This window comes from Phocoena phocoena, chromosome 1 (assembly GCF_963924675.1).
Source record: "Phocoena phocoena chromosome 1, mPhoPho1.1, whole genome shotgun sequence".
Lineage (NCBI taxonomy): Eukaryota > Metazoa > Chordata > Mammalia > Artiodactyla > Phocoenidae > Phocoena > Phocoena phocoena.
In genome coordinates, this window is record NC_089219.1 from 43323214 (window position 1) to 43342427 (window position 19214).

The 19214-nt window shown below is 43.6% G+C and overlaps 1 protein-coding gene across 1 annotated transcript in view; it reads right to left on the reverse strand.

The window, feature by feature from the left end:
- Window positions 1–15505, reverse strand: part of RAB3B (RAB3B, member RAS oncogene family) — a 58960-nt gene extending 43455 nt beyond the window's left edge. Inside the window, exons 1-2 of the mRNA XM_065878781.1 lie at window positions 15426–15505; window positions 7377–7604 (exon numbers count right to left, since the gene is read on the reverse strand). Of these exons, the coding sequence (XP_065734853.1) occupies window positions 7377–7604 (228 nt within the window). The 5' untranslated portion in view covers window positions 15426–15505. The remainder of the gene's footprint in view (window positions 1–7376; window positions 7605–15425) is intronic.
- Window positions 15506–19214: the final 3709 nt, after the last annotated feature.

A 19214-nucleotide genomic window follows, 5' to 3' on the forward strand; every position in this document is an offset into this window, starting at 1 on the left:
CGCTGGCTTTGAAGATGGAGGAAGGGGCCCTGAGCAAAGGCATGCAGGCAGCCTCTAGCAGCTGGAATAAGGCAAGTTAATGGATTCTCCCCTTGCCCCCAGAAGGAACACAAATCTGCCAACACCTTGATTTTTAACCCAGTGACATCCGTTTTGAACTTCTGACCTCCAGATCTATAAGATAATAAATGCATGCTGTTTTAAGCCACTAAATTTATGGTAATGTGTCAGAGAGGCAATAGGAAACAAATGCAGATGCCCATTAAACAGTTGACCAATCATGTATAATAATCCATTATTATATATTCTTAAATATACAAGGGAAAAGTCAATCTCTCTTGATGTCCCAGTTTGCTTCCCTTAACAGAACAAGAGAATTATGTTACTCATTTTACTTCACTTTTGGAGCTCAGAGGTAAATTCATTCTCACCAGTTCCTGGAGAGCAGAGAATGTGTCATATTCATATTAACTTCTCTAGCCCCATTGTCTGGCATAGTAAATATTTGTTAAATGACTGCTCAAGAGCCACAATCCTCCTTAGTCTGGGTTTCTGGTATGGCCTTTCCCCACATTCCTAAGCTCCATTACATTTTATTATACTCTTATATTGTTGGTCCTAAGATATAGGTCTTTGACATTCCCAGATTTGATATTCACGTTTTAATATTTATAAGTGATTCCAAAGCCATGTGGCAACCTAAATGTCATCGAGGCAGCTATGTGGGTGGTTGGCTAGTGAGTGAAAGAAACTAGCTGACTACCAACAGCCTATCTCACCCTAGTCTTATTGTTCTCAGCTCCTGGTTATATAGGGAGTCACTCTCAACACTATGGAATTTAGGATTTCCACGAAACCCCCTAAGACTCCTCCTATTTTTCCCAGATTTCATCATTCTGCCCAACATCTCTTTGGAGCAAATACTTACTTCTATTTCTTTAATTATAAAAAGAGCTGTTGGAGGAGGGACCCTCCTTTCCCCCTCCATGAAGAAGACTGTCCATGGAGATCGAGGCTTCTACTGTAGACCTAGGTGGAATGTTTCAAGCCTTAAGCGTTAGTAAGTCTGGGCCACCTGGACTTTGACCCTGGGTGCATGTTGTAGGAGCTAGTGGCAGCTAGCTTGATTGGGTCTGTATGTCTATCTGACTTCAGAGTGAAGTATTAGCCAGCTCCAATTCCCTGAAGACTTGGGCCATGTGCTTCATCCTAGTTTTATCACTAAGAAGGCTGTCGCATTACTCCCCATCTCTCTGACTCTGGTATCTATCTCTCAATTGGTTCCATACTTAAGGGGCAAAGACAAGGAGTATCATTTCTTGATCTCCCTAGAACTTTAATAAAAACTACTATTTGTTTAGTGTTTACTCCATGTCAAAGACTACGCTGGTGCTTTATACACATTATCTTTTCAAAATCATCACCAAAGGGAATTCCCTGGCAGTCCAATGGTTAGGACTCCGCGCTTTCACTGCCATGGACCTGGGTTCAATCCCTGGTCAGACACGGAGATCCCGCAAGCCTCACGGTGTGGCCAAAAAAAAAAAAAATCATCACCAACACAACAAAACAAGTAGAATAATGGAGGTACATGCGAGCACCGTAGTGACTGAGGGTTTCAGAAGAGGGAGTTGCAGAGAAAGAAAGAGGATGGAGAACAGCAATACCAGGACAAACCCAGGAGTGAGGACAGTGGCCTTTAAATCGTTCACAAAACACAGAGTTCTCAAACTCTCGACAGAAAAATGTTAGACCAGCCAGTCCATTCCCCAGTCTCTATACAAGTAACCCCGGACACATGAGACACTCCTATCTTTAAAGTCTTCTTGACAAGAAGGTCACCAAAAAAAGCCTCACTGGTGGGAGCAAGAAGGAGGACATTCTGTCCTTCCACAGTGGAGGCCCCTGCCACCACGTCCCCTGACAGAGACCAGGCCTGGAGTGAGCTGGTGTGGTGAAGGTCATCAGCCTTTTAAATTGTGAATAGAATTGAGCCTGACCCCAGCTGCATGCGGGGTATGAGACTTAAGTCACAGTTCAGTGATTCCTGAGCTCTGTGACTCAGTGCTTGAGTTTGAAACAAGTCTATTTTTTTTCCTTCACGGCCCTTACCACAGATGAAATTAGATATTTTTCACCCATGTACTTAGTATCTATCTTTCCTGCTACAGCGTTAACTCCAGGAGAGCAGGAAGGGTGTTTCCCCACTGCTAGCACAATGCCTGGTACAGAGGGACTACCAGATGAATGTCTATTGAACGAATAAAAGAATGAAGTTTACTGTTTGGCTCTGCACAAGTAACTTGACATCTCTGGGCTCAACCACCCATTCTTTAAGGAGATGACTACCTCCCTGGGTCAGAGGGAAGGTGGGAAGACACAAAGAATGATTTAAAGCACGTACAGGAAGAATTCACATGGTTGACAATATCCACAGTCCTTCTGATCTACTCAAAACTTCATAGTTGCCTTTGGGCTTTCCTTTCCATATCCTCCCTTGAACTCCACGACATCCCATGAGGCAAGAAGAACAAGGATTATTTTCTCCTTCTGATAGTTGGGGAAATAGGTCCAAATAGGTCCATGGAGGGGAGGGGTTATTCCAGATCACACAATGACTGAACTTCAGGGAGAGCCAGGACTGGACTGCAGGACTCCACAGTGGTGGGTCAGCTCAGTCATCCCACAGACCCCCGGATCCTTCCCTTGGCCAGCACCAGACCCAATATCCCCTGCAATGGGCCCCACATGGAGGTAGTGGAAGGCCCTCTCCCACTCTTCTCTTCCCACGTGTCTCCAGGAGTTGCTTGGCAACAAGCACCCAAGCAGTAAGTGGCCTCTAGTCAAGTGTGTTGCTGTGGCGTTACCAATTCTCCCTCCCTCCACACCTGTGCATGCTCTCACTCTCTATTAATGAGATTTGTCCCCTACCTTCACCTCCCCACTAAGATTCTCTTCTCTATTCCACAATAATTAACCTCTCTGGACACAGAGGAGACTCTCAGGGACCTATATGGCAAGAATCCCAGAGAACAAGGCACTACCAATACCATCATGATCCCCCAGAGATGACAGAAACTCCTTTTGTGAATGGTCCTGCTCAGTGATGCTCATAACCTCCTCTTCTTCCCTCTCCAGCTTCCACCCTGACAATGACTTTTTTGAAATCCCCTGGGAGAGATAAAATGAGCTTGAAAAATTTACATGAACACTTCATACAGTGCTAGTGAAGCCCTGGATGCTGTTGAGCACTTCTGGAATCACAGGTGGGAAACCTTGTGAGGGAACCCAGTTACCATTTGCATGAAGATCAGGTGGAGAGAAAGGACAGAACCTAACATTTATTGTATTCCTACTATGTGCCAGGCACAATACTATGTTATCATGTAGCCCCTCCCTCAACAAACCTGTGAGGCCTTTACAGTTGAGAATATTATCTATTCATAGAAGTAAAGTGACTTACCAAAGCTCACACAACTTTAAAAAATCACAGAACTCTCAGAGAAGTAAATATGTATAAATAGATGTGTATAAGAAGATACGTGTTCCTCCCTCTCCCTATACAATTAATTAATCATCAAATTCTGTAAATTTTAATCTTAATTCTCTCTCCTCATTTCCATCACTTATATCATTTTATCACTTTCTCAGTGTTATGTACCAAATGTTTGTATCCTCCCAAAATTCATGTGTTGATGCCTTACCTCCCAGTGTGGCTATATTTGGAAATGGGGACTTGAAGGAAGTAATTGAGGTTAATTGAGGTCATACGGGTGGGCCCCTGATCTGATAGGATTAGTGCTCTTGGAAGAAGAGACTCCAGAGAGCTCGCTCACTCCTCTCCAGTGTGAGCACCGAGGAAAGGAAGTGTGAGCATACAGCAAGAAGCCAGCCATATGCAACCCAATGGGAGAGCTCTCACCAGACATCAACACCGGCTGGCACCTTGATCTTGGACTTCCAGTCTCCAAAACTGTGAGAAAATTAATGTCTGTTGTTTAAGCCAACTAGTCTGTGCTATTTTATTATGGTAGCCTGAGCAGACTAATACATTTAGTAACTTACCCAAACCACTAGTTTCTTTGCCTCATATCCATCTACCCTCCCAAACTGAAGCCAGAAATCTTTCTAAAATGAAAATCTGACTTTGTTAAAACCCTTCTATGCTCCCCAATGCCCGTGGTAGTCGTCTCCAAATTCATACCCCTGTAAGAAAAATGTAGGCACAGCATTCACAGTATTTGCATATTTACTTAGATTACATATACATATATATTATACCTACTTCTGTACACAAATGATATTAAAATACATTAAAATAACAATTAAATGTTTACATTTTAATGCATATATGAACAGTACAGAAAATTTTTATTTTTTGCTACAGAAAAGCATGCATGCACACACACACACACACACACACACACACACACAAAACCCGTTGTTAACTTTTTTTTTTTTTTTTTTTGCGGTACGCGGGCCTCTGACTGTTGTGGCCTCTCCCGTTGCGGAGCACAGGCTCCGGACGCGCAGGCTCAGCGACCATGGCTCACGGGCCCAGCCGCTCTGCGGCATGTGGGATCTTCCCAGACCGGGGGACGAACCCGTGTCCCCTGCATCGGCAGGCGGACTCTCAACCACTGCGCCACCAGGGAAGCCCACTAACTTTTTTTTTAGCAAAAGCAGTGTGATTGACTATGTCAGATCTAATTAGATTGTCATTGATTTTACCTCAAAACATGGCTGACAATGAACTTGTGCTAGGTGTCAGGGAGATATCAGTCTAGCCATTTTCTGTGCTCACTTAGGCTTACTATAATTAATATAGTCTTCAATCAGAGGTTTCTTGGTAAGACTCTTTTAAATCCACATATCCATCATGGAGGTTCATTTAGTTAAAATGAGGTAGTACAATCAATAAATCCACTTAACTAAGCACAGGAAAACTGCAAAAGTTCACAATGGGCTGAAAATGTATAAAAGAGTGAGGGAGCCACTACTGCCAACCCCTTAAAGGGAAGAGTATCTCCTCCCACCTGAAGATTTTTTGAGTGTAGGATCTGTGAGCACCAAATGTGGAGATCAAATGAAGATATCTATGTCAATCCATATGGTAAATATTAGTAAACATTTATTTTATATACAAAGACACGAATAAACTCTAGTAAGTTTCTTCAGTGCCCTAAGGAATAATCAGACATGTACCCTCTGGCCCATTTCAAAAACCTTCTATTTGTTGTCCATGGTCTCCCTGACTCCCAAGCCACCACCTGACAGCCTCTCCAGCAAATTTCTCTCTCAGCATCCCCTCCCTGCTCTTTCACAGCCTTGCTCCATTATCATTGTATTGCTCACCATGCCCCAAATATCCTTTGCTTTCAGCCCCCTCTGTGCACTGGCTGCAGGGAGGATGTCAAACTACACAAATGGAAGCACTGGGCACAGAACAGGTACTTAATAAATGCTTATTGATTCTCACCATGTGGTAGCTAAACTAGATCAGTGGTTCTTTAATTTTAGCCAACTTCAAAACCACCTGGAAGGGCTTCCCTGGTGGCGCAGTGGTTGAGAGTCCGCCTGCCGATGCAGGGGACACGGGTTCGTGCCCCGGTCCGGGAAGATCCCACATGCCGCGGAGCGGCTAGTCCTGTGAGCCATGGCCGCTGAGCCTGCGCGTCTGGAGCCTGTGCTCTGCAACAGGAGAGGCCACAACAGTGAGAGGCCCGCGTACCGCCAAAAAAAAAAAAAAAAACACCTGGAAGACTTGTTATAACACAAATTGTTGGGCTGTACCCCAGAGTTTCTGATTCTTTGGGTCTGAGGAGAGACCTGAGATTATGCATTTCTAACAAATTCCCAGTGATGCTGACGTTGCTGATCTGGAGACCACACTTCTAGAACCAATGAACTAAATGGAATGCGTAGCTTCTTGCATTTCTAATGGTTTGATTCCTCAATGCTTTTAATAGAGACTAAAGAAACAAAATGAACTTTTATCTCTATATAAAGTAATACTTAACATGATCACAAATGAAAATATGAGCTCTATAAGACCTAATTGCACAGTGTAGAGAAAAGAGCACATACTTTAGAATCAGAAGATTTGAGTTGGAATCCCATTTTGTAGCTGCGCGGTCAACCTAAGGCAAATTAATTACTCTCTGAGTATCTGTCCCATGGGGTTGATCGTGAGATAGTATTAACACATGGAAATAATTTGTAAAAAGAAAAGTACTGTATACAGACTATACTAATAACATATATGTACAATGTATTAATGTTGAGTGGACTGATAATAAATATATTTTGAATACTTTAAATCACAAATTTCTGAAATTTCTAATCCCAGTGCTAATTAAGTATAGAAAAGTATATGATGTACATGTTGCTATATCATCTCAAATACATATAAATTTTATTAGTACCACTGGTAAATACCAATAATAGTAGCTGTGGTGGCCAATTTCCAAGGTAGTCTCCAATGATCCCCACCTCCCAGGATTCATACCCTTGTGTAGTTTCCTCCTACGTTGAATCAGTGACCCATAGAATACTCTAGTAAGAGATACTGCCACTTCCTGTTTGGTTTCTTGGATCTCTCCCCCTAGGAGATGTCATGAAGACACTCTGTGGAGTGAAGCAGATCTGTGGAAAGATCCACGTGGAAAGGAATGAAGGCCTCCTGCTAAAGCCAGTGCCAGACATGGGAGTAAGCCACGTTGGAAGGTAATCCTCCAGGCCCACTCAAGCCTTCGGATGACTGTAACCTAAGCCAACATCTGGCAGCAACCTCATAAGAGACCACAAGCCAGAAACCAAGCCACTCCCAAATATTTGATCCACAGCAACTGTGTGTTAATGAATTATTATTGTTGTTTTAAGCCATCAAGGTTTGAAGTGATTACAGAGTGATAGATTATGGATACAGTAGCTAACATTTATTGTGCATTTATTATGTTCCGGGAACTATGCTAAGCACCCAACAGCCCTGTGACATAGATGCTATTATGATCCCCAAAGAGGAAAGCGTGGCCCAGAGAGGTTGAGTAATTTAGTCAAGGTTCCATGACTAGTTACCGGCAGAACTGAAATCTAAATCCAGGTCTACAACTCCAAAGCCCAGATTCTTGGTTACTCATCCATATAAGCCAGGATAAAACCTTTTGGACAGTTAAGCAGCAGAAACACCTGAGTTCCCAGAGGAGAGCAAAACTGTATAAAACCAACAAGGGATAGGCCAGGGGCAAGATACACAATAGCACTGGTGCCTAATGTCATAAAACTCAGAAGTTCTAAACTGGCCTCACCACCCAACCTTTGTACGAGCAAACGAGTCAGCTCTTGGGACACTTCTACCCAAGATGCCCAGGACTCACCCAAATCTGCAGCTTCACTCGCTTCTCGTGGCAGTAGACTGTCTTCACCTTAAAGTCAATACCCACGGTGCTGACGAAGGCTGGGGTGAAGGTGTCGTCAGCATAGCGGAAGAGGAAGGATGTTTTGCCAACACTGCTGTTGCCAATGATGAGCAGTTTGAACATGTAGTCAAAATTCTGGTCAGAAGCATCTTTGACTCCGGCTTTACCATCAGTCACTGAAGCCATCTGCAGGAGAGACCTGTGGTCACTCAGGAACACACCTCCAGTGTCACCCTGGATCACCTAACTTTTAATGGTCACACTGCCCTGCATACACTCACTCCACGCCCCAGCATCACTGAGGAAATACACGCTACTCAGAGTCACCCCCTCACTGCACCTGCCCCAAATGTTCTCTCAGGATTGGGGTGGAGCCCAGCTCCTCCCATTCATTCCTTCAGCAAATATTTACTGAACACATTGTTCTGGGTCAAGCCCTGTGCTGGCCACAAGGAATACAAGTATGAATCAGACATGGTGTCTGACCTCTGAGTGGCCACAGATTAGAGTAAAAAACTCATAAACACAGAGTAACAAAGCAGTGGATAAGTGATAAGACAGAGGGAAGCCTTGGCTGAGGAAGCCCATAAGAAGTATCTAACCCAACCTGGAGGCATGGTGGGCAAGGAGAGGCTCCTGTAGGGGTAGCTCCTAAGCTGAGTTTGGAAAAAAAAAAAAAAAAAAAAAGGCCAAAACAGCAAGTCAAAACAAGGGAAGCAATCACAACGACCTCATACCATCCTCCACTCTGCTGCTAGTCGTCTTTGTTTGTTTACAAAAGAAAATCTCTCCTTTGAAAGTATATATCCATTACAAAATGTTAGAAAAAAACACAAAAATGTAAAACAGAAAATTTTAAATTACTAGACACGGCATCCACTCAGAAACTGCCACTGTTAACATTTGAAGTTTATTTCCTCCTTTATTTTTTCATGCACCAGAGTGCCATCTATTTTGAAATTATACCTTATTATTCAATTTAAAAGGTAATACATTGTAGTATACCTAGGCCTTAATATTACCAGCAAATATTTGTCGAGTACTCGTTATTTCCCATGACAGATATGATGGTGACAATAACCATATAACAGTTCCCATTTATTGAGCACTGTGATATTGTGATATAATAAAAGACATGTATTTGGTCTGGGTTCCTGGTTCCAGGCAGAGTTCCTGAAACCTTTGCAACCTCTGGAAGTGCAAGTGAGAAGTGTTTTGTTCTGTGCTGATGAGATGCCTGGTGGCTGGGGCTCCAGGACAGCCTCAGAGTGGGGGCTGGTTGCCAGAGGCACCAACCACGTGATTAGGGGGTTGGAACTTTCAGCACTACCCCCTAACCTCTGGGGAGGGGAGAAAGGCTGGAGATTAAGTTGATGGCTAAAGGCCAACGACTTAATCAATCATGCCTACAGTAATGAAATCTTCGTAAAAAACCCTAACCAAAGCGGTGTGGAGATCTTCCAGGTTGGTGATCACGTTGATGTGCTAGGAGAGACCCTGGAAGCTCCAAGGCACCCTTTCCCCCTACCCTGCCCTATGCATCTCTTCCATCTGGCTGTTCCTGAGTTGTATCCTTTACACTTTTACAATAAACCAGTAATTAGTATTAAAAAAAAAGGGTAATACACACACTGAAAATAATTCAGACAAACTTTACTATTTGCAAGTATTACTTTATCACCATCTGCAATTTGCATTATTTTCTTAACCTCTTGCATAAAAAGAAGGTAATATGGAACCTAAAGGTTTACAGTAAAAAGTAAGTCTTGCTTCCACCCCTGATGCCCAGTCTCTAGTTCCTCTCCCCAGAGGCAAACATGTTAACGATTTATGTATCTTTCAAAGATATTCTTTGCATATATAAGCACAGAGGTCTGTTCATACTTTATAAATATATAAATGATAACATACAGTACATTCTAGTCTATATCTTCCATGTATATTTTAATAGCTGAGATAATTAGTTTTGTATCCTGCTCCTTTTCACTTAACATTATATCATATACTGAGATTTTAAAAATTCTTCGTAAATATGATTTCAATTGACTACACTTTATTCCATCCTATGGTTGTGTCATATGACCAATTCTTTAAAGTCATATATTTATTTTTCTGTTCTTAATTATAAAAATTAAGTTGCAGTGACCATTTCTTTACATATTTGTCCTCTTTCCTATTTATTTCCTTAGGAGAGATTCCTAGAAATGGAACCCCTGGTCAAAGAATAACTCTACTGAAACACAGATTTGATCCTTACCTCAATTTCCTTTATCTTATTTTATCCTCTAGATAGACCTGGGAGATAAAACTGGAAGGACAAAGATTACTATCCCCATTGGATCAAGAAGGGAACTGAGGGCTAGAAATTATAAGGATTTACCCAAGCTTCACAACTAACAGCTGAGACTAGACCTAGTACCATGAAGTAATATGGGAGAGGTCAAAATTCCTGCTCTATTCTTCAGCTGAATTCTTGGGTGAGTAATGTCAGCTCTCTAAGCCACAGCATTTTACCTTACAACAGAGAAAATGCCACCTACTTCACTGAGCTATGGTACCAATAGAGTGAGCAGTTACCATATGTAAATAATCTGGCATGGTTTCTTGATCTATGGGAGGTACTCAATAAATATTAATTCACTGGCTTTTTAATTCACTTCTGCAGTCAAATCTTGTTCAAGTGTCCTCTCCCTGATCTGGGCTCCAAAATTTGAGCCTGTTTTACAATTAACTGTCTGTCTCTCCTTCTGGATTCAGCTGAGTTTTATCCATCCTTATACCCTGTCAACAATGAGCCTAGAGTAAATCCTTGGGCATGTTACTCCTTTCAGTAAACATTTATTGAACATTTGCCATGTGCCAGACTATTGATGTAAATGTTGTATTATTGGTTTTCATTTTTCTGATGCAGCTGTTTGCACTCTTAGATTACTGGAATGAGAAGAGATTTTAGAGTGGCAGCTTTATCATAACAAAAAGCCTGGCTACTGATCCCAGCTTTCCCAGTAACTCAATGTATGAACTTGGACAAGTCACCTAAACTCTGAGCTTCAATGTCCTCATCTATGATATGATCACATTACCTACTGCAGAAGGCTGCTGTGATTTTTAAATAAGAAAATGTAGGAAAAGAAGAAGTAAAACTGTCACTGTTTGCAGATGACATGATACTATACATAGATAATAACCCTAAAGATGTCACCAGAAAACTTCTAGAGCTAATCAATGAATTTGGTAACGTTGCAGGATACAAAATTAATGCACAGAAATCTCTTGCATTCTTATACACTAACAATGAAAGATCAGAAAGAGAAATTAAGGAAACAATCCCACTCACCATTGTAACAAAAAGAATAAAATACCTAGGAATAAACCTACCTAAGGAGGTAAAAGACCTGTATTCAGAAAACTATAAGACACTGATGAAAGAAATCAAAGATGACACAAACAGATGGAGAGATATACCATGTTCTTGGATTGGAAGAATCAATATTGTGAAAATGACTGTACTACCCAAAGCAATCTACAGATTCAATGCAATCCCTATCAAATTACCAATGGCATTTTTTACAGAAGTAGAACAAAAAATCTTATTTGTATGGAGACACAAAAGACCCGGAATAGCAAAAGCAATCTTGAGGGAAAAAAACAGAGCTGGAGGAATCAGACTCCCTGACTTCAGACTATACCACAAAGCTACAATAATCAAGACAATATGGTACAAGCACAAAAACAGAAATATAGATCAATGGAACAGGATAGAAAGCCCAGAGGTTAACCCACGCACTTATGGTCAACAAATCTATGACAAAGGAGACAAGGATATACAATGGAGAAAAGACAGTTTCTTCAATAAGAAACTGGAAAAACTGGGAAAACTGGACAGCCATGTAAAAGAATGAAATTAGAACACTCCCTAACACCATACATAAAAATAAACTCAAAATGGATTAAAGACCTAAATGTAAGACTGGACACTATAAAACTCTTAGAGGAAAACAGAGGAAGAACACTCTTTGACATAAATCACAGCAAGATCTTTTTTGACCCACCTCCTAGAGTAATGGAAATAAAAACAAAAATAAACAAAAGGGACCTAATGAAACTTAAAAGCTTTTGCACAGCAAAGGAAACTATATACAAGACAAAAAGACAACCCTCAGAATGGGAGAAAATATTTGCAAATGAATCATCGGACAAAGGATTAATCTCCAAAATATATAAAGAGCTCATGTACTCAATATTAAAAAAAAACAAACAACCCAATCAAAAAATGGGCAGAAGACCTAAATAGACATTTCTCCAAAGAAGACATACAGATGGCCTAGAGGCACATGAAAAGATGCTCAACGTCACTAATTATTAGAGAAATGCAAATCAAAAGTATAATGAGGTATCACCTCACACCAGTTAGAATGGGCATCATCAGAAAATCTACAAACAACAAATGCTGGAGAGGGTGTGAAGAAAAGGGAGCCCTCTTGCACTGTTGGTGGGAATATAAATTGATACAGCCACTATAGAGAACAGTATGAAGGTTCCTTAAAAAACTAAAAATAGAATTACCATATGACCCAGCAATCCTACTACTGGGCATATACCCAGGGAAAACCATAATTCAAAAAGACACATGCACCCCAGTGTTCACTGCAGCACTATTTATAATAGCCAGGTCATGGAAGCAACCTAAATGCTCATCGACAGACAAACGGATAAAGAAGATGTCGTACATATATGCAATGGAACATTACTCAGCCATAAAAAGGAAAGAAATTGGGTCACTTGTAGAGACATGGATGAACCTAGAGATGGTCATAACAGAGTGAAGTAAGTCAGAAAGAGAAAAATAAATATCGTATATTAACGCATATATGTGGAATCTAGAAAAACATTACAGATGAACCGGTTTGCAAGGCAGAAATAGAGACACAGATGTAGAGAATAAACCTATAGACACCAAGGGGGGAAAGCGGAGGGGGTGGTGGTGGTGTGATGAATTGGGAGATGGGATTGACATATATACACTAATATGTATAAAATACATAACTAATAAGAACCTGCTGTATAAAAAGTAAATAAATTAAAAAAAAAAGAAAATGTATATAAGGGTGCTTCATACCTACACTGTGTGGAGAAAACTACACCTGGCCTTGCATAGAATCCAGTTGGAAAAGTGCCTGCCTTTATTAGCTATGTCTGCCATAGGTGCAAGGCAAGAGTAAAAAATACTTTCAGCTCCTGGTCTGATCCACCCCCCTTCATTTTCAGGTAAAAAAAATTGAGGCTCCACAAAGAGAAGTGATTTGTCAAAGGTCACACAGCAAGTCAGTTGGAGCATCATTACTAGAACTTCTGTCATCTGATTACCCCCAGATTGGACTGGGATTAGGGAAAATAAAAACTACAACAACTTTAGGGTGAGTAGAAAAGCATCCCCAGCACCCTGAGATCTCTTTCCTAGCACTTGCCATACTGTACAGTCAACATTTGTTTATGTGCACACAGCATAGCTTTCCCAGAAGGTGGTATGAAAACAGGGAGGGCTGAGAGGTACAGTTGGAAGGCAGGTTCATGTGGACGCCCCCAAGGGGATCTTCTCAAGAGTGGGGCAGGGGCTACACAGACATTCGAAAGAGAAGTAAAAACCACCCCAGCAGGCAGCTGCCTGAGGCAGATCTGAGCAGACAGGTCAAGGCACAGGTGGTGTCTGCAGAACTGCATTTGTCAGATAAGCATCAATCAGATCTTCTCTCTCTTTTTTGACAGTCACATAAATGACAGAGCTGGGTAGCTCACTGTCTTCTGACAAGCAATACAGATGAAGGCCCAGGGAAGTCATATCTGGTCCTAGGCTGGGGGAAAGAAGGAAATGGCTCCTCCAAGGGTTGGTGTGAAAAACAAACAACACTTCGAGTCTGATAAGCATCTAAGGAAGAACCCGACTTCAGGCAGGAAAGAGGAGGGAAGAGGAGACAGCCTTAAAATCCAGCAAGAAGAGATCAACTGAATACATGTAGTGAAGAAGTAAATGGATGAACTTCTCTCTTGAAGGAAAGAGCACAAGACAAAGTCAGAGACACCTGGACTGAGCCCTGGCTCTCTAAGCAATTGTGTAACCTTAGGCAGATCGCACCCTGGGCCTCAGTTTCCTTATCTATAAAATGAGTTAATAAAGTGACTTCTGGGCAAACTATTGGAAGAATTAAAACCAGTACATGAGAGAGGCAGGAGCACAGCCACAGCTCAATTAGTCATTCAATCAACATTCATTGAGCACCTACTGTGTGCCAGGCCCTGTGCTGTACTCTGGGGAGATGAAGAGAAACCATAGAAGTTCCAGCTTAGAGGAGAAACCTTCTTAAACATCCTCTATAGGTTGCTGGTGTCTCCCTTCATATTGTAATCCTTAAGAAACTGGAGATTTATTTCTTGGACTGGAGATCATTTTATATTTTTGCCTGCTTCCATACTGTTTCCTCTGATAGGAACATTCTTTCCTCTGCGGCTAGCTAAATCCTTCATGACCAGGAAGTCTTCCCTGACCTACCATCCTCTGGCAGAATGTCTTTGCTAGGGCAAACTCAGCACCAAGGCTTCCCAGTACCACAGACAGGGCTTTTCACAGACTTCCATTGTCTTCCTCCCTTTATAGGCTCAGAACAGGTGAGCAAACACACACACACACACACACACACACACACACACACACACACACACATCCAACTCCTTTTACTATCCCCCACCCTTTTCCATCTGGATTCCAAGAAGCTGGGATGGATGGCCCTGTCCTTCTCCCACTTCCCTCCACACCTCTATTAGCTGCCACCTCCCTCCCTAAAATCTCTTCCCACACTTGGACTCTAGAATAGAGTCAGCCTGTGGATGAATTTCTCTGTCAACGATTCTCTTCTTGTCTCTGACCCCAAGTAGCTGTGTAACAGGGTCCAGTGCCTGCACCCCCTCCTCAGCCTTCTGAGGAGCTAAGACACAGCTACCAGATAGATGCCCTTGGACTCCACTCTGGGCCCCAATCATCTTCCCACTCCCACACCACAACCCACACCTGGCTTCCTTCGCACCATGACCCAGCCCATCTACCAGCCTAAACTCTCCAAGTTCCCCGACAGTTCCTCCACTCCCGGCTGCCAACCCCTTGCTCTATTCCAGTGCCTCTCCATGCGCCACCCCTAGCCAGAACTCAGGTGCCCACAGCCCATATCCAAGGCCTTGGCTCTCTCCCTCCATCAGCTCCCCACCCCCTTTCTCTGCAGCCTGGATAGACCCAGCCTTGTCTCCCACCTTCCCATTCTTCCAAGCTTCCCACCTCCAAGCCCCATCCCTCTCCCGCACTCAGGTTACCCGCCTTGCCTAGACCCACCTGGGCTCCGGCACCACACCACACTCACTTTACCTTCTCCCGGCCCAGCACCTCCTTCCTGCCCAGCGCCCCTTCCCCTCACAATCTCACTCCTCTCCAGCTCGAAACGACCCCCGCCGGCCAGTCCCCTCCCCTTAGCTCTTCACTTCCACGCCTCCCTTCCCTCGTTCCTCTCAGTCCTCTCGCTTCAGCACCCCTTCCCCGCCCCTCGGCTCACTGGTACGCTCTTCCCGCACTGTCCCTCTCAGCTCCCTCCTTACCTTTCCCCCCCATCCCCCCACCCCCGTTTCCCCCTCAACGAGCCCTAACTGCGCTCCAATTGCCGCTCATGCTTTTCCCGAGCCCCGGCGCCCTCTTTCTCGTTCCCCCAATCCCTCTGCCCCTGCCTTTGGAGCCCTCCTTGCGGCCCTCACAGCCCGGGTAGACGCTCCTCAGCGCCCCCTCCCCAGGCTACGCGCCCCTTCACTGCCGCGGTGCCCCTCCTTAGTGGCCTCGCCTGGCCCCTTCTCCTTGGTGTTCCCTCCGCTGCCCTGTGCTCCTTCTCAACGCCCACTCACAGTCCCCAGCGCCCTGCGCCGGGAATCGGTCCCAGATCCTCCCCGGGCGGGCTGCCGGGCCGCGCCCCTTACCTGGGACTCCGGGTGAGGACGAGCGGCTCGCTCCCTGGCAGCGCCGCGAAACCGCTGGACCTGGCGGCGGGCGGCAAAAGGCGCAGTGGGTTCGCGGAGCAGGGCGGTGCAGGCGGGTCTGGTCCCCACCGCAGCGACTTCGGGCTGCGGCTCGGGCTGCAGCTGGGCTGGGCCACCACCGCGACCAGGGCCCACAAATGCCCCGCCCAGGGGCGGAGTCCCTATTCGCCGGGCCCCCAGCTCTGGGCAGGTGTAGGAAATCCGAGGTATCTTGGGGGCCCGGCGCTCCCCAATATCTGGGTGACTATCGTGATTTATCTTAATTCTCACGCCTCGTTCCATACACTGAACTTACTAGGGTGATCAGAGAGCTTCTATGATAGTGTAGGTGATGATGGGTTTGTAGCTTTGCCATTTCTAAAGCACTTCCCTGTCGTTATACCGCTTCATCCTCACAAAAGCCCGGGTAGAGAGGCAGAATCTGGACGGCTGTCTACAGGTGGAAACGAAGCCAGAAACCTGGGCATTGTTCTCTACCCTATGCACTCCTTCACACCCTACATCTCATCAGCCTGGTGATGACGCCTCTGTAACATATCCTATCCCTTCCCCTCTTCTCCGTCTCCACTGCTCTCGCCCTGGTTCAGCCCTCATCACTTCTTGCCTGAACTAATGCAACAGCCTCCTAATGGGTCTCCCTGCCTCCACTCTCCAATCCATCCTCTATGTTGGCAGCCTGAGTGACTGTTCTAAATGTCACCATGTTACCATCAACCCTGAAGAAACAAACAGAAACAAAACATTTTCAATGGCTCCCCATTACCGACAGTAGCCTGGAGTGAGAAAATGTTCTTGCCTGGTCATTAGGAAGTCCCAACTCTGTCAGAGAAGGCAGGTATAAGCGGTAATTAGCACCCCACCCTCACACGTGGAACCTGGACTTCCAGTCTTCCTGAGGTCACAGGAGCCAGCTGCCAGCTTTGGTTTAGAATCATCATCCCTCCCCATACTCTTCCCCCTTCTCAAATCTTAGAAGTTTGAAAAATAATATCTATATCTATATCTATATCTATCTATCTATCTATATATATATATATATCTCAGAATCACTTTGCTGTACACTTGAAACACAACATTGTAAATTAACTATAATTCAATTTTTAAAAATCTTAGAGGCCTGAGTCATATACCAAAACAATTATTTCCCACATTCCATTATGACCTGATCTACAATTTGTCTCTATGGCCCGAGGAACCACCCAGTAGACAGCCCCTCTGGCTGTCTGACTTCTCCCTCAGACTCATCCTTGAACTGTTCTGAGCTTCTCCACCCACTCCCTTTCAGTCACCTCCCCACTGTTTTCATCCTGGCAGCCCTTCCACTGTGCCCTCTAGAATCCTGTTCTTTTGTCAACAAACTCTCCTACACCCTCTGCTTCCTCAGAGAGTACTCAGGTTACTTCTTTACCTTTGTTAAAGCTTGACCCTCCTCCAGGACTCCTCCTGTAACCCTCTGCAGGAAGGCTTCTCACTTTCTCACTCCCCATACACCACAGGACCAGGAGGTAGGGTCGGCATTGCCACTTCCACCCTTGTACAAAAATTCCTTCTCCTTTGGTCTCCAGCCATACCACCTTCCACCCTTCCTCATCAAGGACATGATTGACCTCTAAGTGCTCCTATGCATTGAAGATTTCAGCCCCTGGCTCATGGTCATTCTCATTAGCCCTGTCTTGCCATCCTCCTGGTGCCTTCGGTAGCCATGTGGTTTCCTGATCCCTCAGTCCTTGGTCTCCTCTTCACATTACCTCCCATGGTCATACCTTGAACTTCTTAATCACACAGAACTAGTGTCTCTGTGATCTTAAAATCAAATATCCTGCACTGCCTGCTCCCTCACTCCCTTTCTCCCACAAGGCCTTAGTTTCCTCATTTCAAAATGAGGTATCATGATAATGATTATTCATTCTTCACAAGAATAACGAGATAACACATAAAACCATCCTTTTAGAGTTGAGAGACAATATGAGAACAGATGGTATTGTGTTTACATTGTCTCAGGTCTTCACATCACTTTCTCCTTCTTCTCTGAAAGGCCATGTATTAAAGTGGACAGAGCACAGACTTGGAGCCAGAGAGATATGGTTTTCAATCCTTATTCTACACACTTACTTGCTGTGTGATCTTATGTAAATTACCCCATTTTTCTGACACATGCACCTCATGCTCATGTGTAGAAAGAACAATAATGTTGTGAAGATCAAATAAGAAAATGAGATAGCTACTGGAAAGCACCTGACAGGCACATAGTAAGCCCTCAATAAATAGGAAACACTGTGGTTATAACAGAACAAAAAATGCTATTTTCTTAACCACAACTGCCTTCCAAGAAAGGTAGACCCTAATGTTCAGAGGTCCTTTTGTCCTACTTAGGACCTTGAGGAGTGTGGATATGTAAGTGTAAGAGGAGAAGGGAGACACAAACTTGCTCTGTGCAAAAAAAGGAAAAGAATTTGGAATTCACTTAGCAATATGGGTGAGAGAGGTAATAAAGAGAGCTGGGGGGAGGAAAGGAAAAAGATGAGTAAGAAAATCATTGTAAGGGTAGGTGCTACATGGATAAAGGGTCAGAAGAAACTCTCCCATGGCAGGTGTACAAAGGGTGTTTAAACACTGGAATGCATTAAATGAGAGAAGCTGTTTGTTGTACATATAATATAACCAATTTCTGTGACTCTCAAGACTTCAGTAAAGGCCATTACACTCAGGAATGCTTTCTGAGAGAGGAGTTGTAAGGATGAGTGAGTGGGAAAATTGAGCAATGGGCTTTGTTTCTCCGAGTTGAAAAAGGAGAGTAGAGGCAGAGACGAAGAGAGCACAAGCCCTCGTGCAACTTGCGGAAATCTCCAGGAGGTCTTCCAACTTACCAGGGTTATCAAATGTAAAAATCAATGTAAAAATCGAGGTTCAAGCTCACTGATTTTAGATCTTAAAGGGGGAGGGAGTCCATATCTGACATTTGGGCTGTGTCATTTGTGGCTCCCTATTGACTAGCAGTTGACCACCAGAGAGAATACAAAACTAATCATACTACATTGGACTGTCTTCACTTCCAGATCCAAATGCCAAGTAAGAATAGGAAGAAAGACAAAATGCTACCTTTTGTCTTAGATCAGATTGGCTAGCAATTATAATCATTAAGACCTTAAAATATACTGGGCTCATTCATATCTTTTGTCTCATTTAGTCCTCAATACAATCATACAAGGTATGGATTGCCATCCCCTTTTTATAAACGAGCAAACAGAAGTCAGAAAGTTTAAGTGACTTTCCAAGGTCACACATCTGGTAAATGGCAGAACCAGATACCAGGTCTGTCTGACTCCAAGTCCAGGGCTCTTTCTATTAGACTCCAGAATCATGGTTGCTTGGTGAACACCATTTGTGGTTAAGAGTCCTACAAACAAAATTACCTTAAATCTTTTCTAGTTGCCAGAGCAATCAGACTTCTCTAGCTCCTAGTTTTTATATGAAATATAAAAGTGATACTTTTTATTGAATGAGAATCAGTCACTTAGAAAAGGTAGTAGCCTCGTTGTAAATCATCTATACTTCAATATAAAAAAAGAAAGAAGAAAAGAAAAGGTAGTAGCCTAAGTGTGGATTGCACTTGGAATGTTCAAATCTTTACAAGGTTCAGATCTACACCCCAGTGTGCGTCCCTCATGGCCAGCCTAGGAATGCAGATACATTGGCAGGTCAAGCGATTTTCTCTCACCCCTTCAGTGG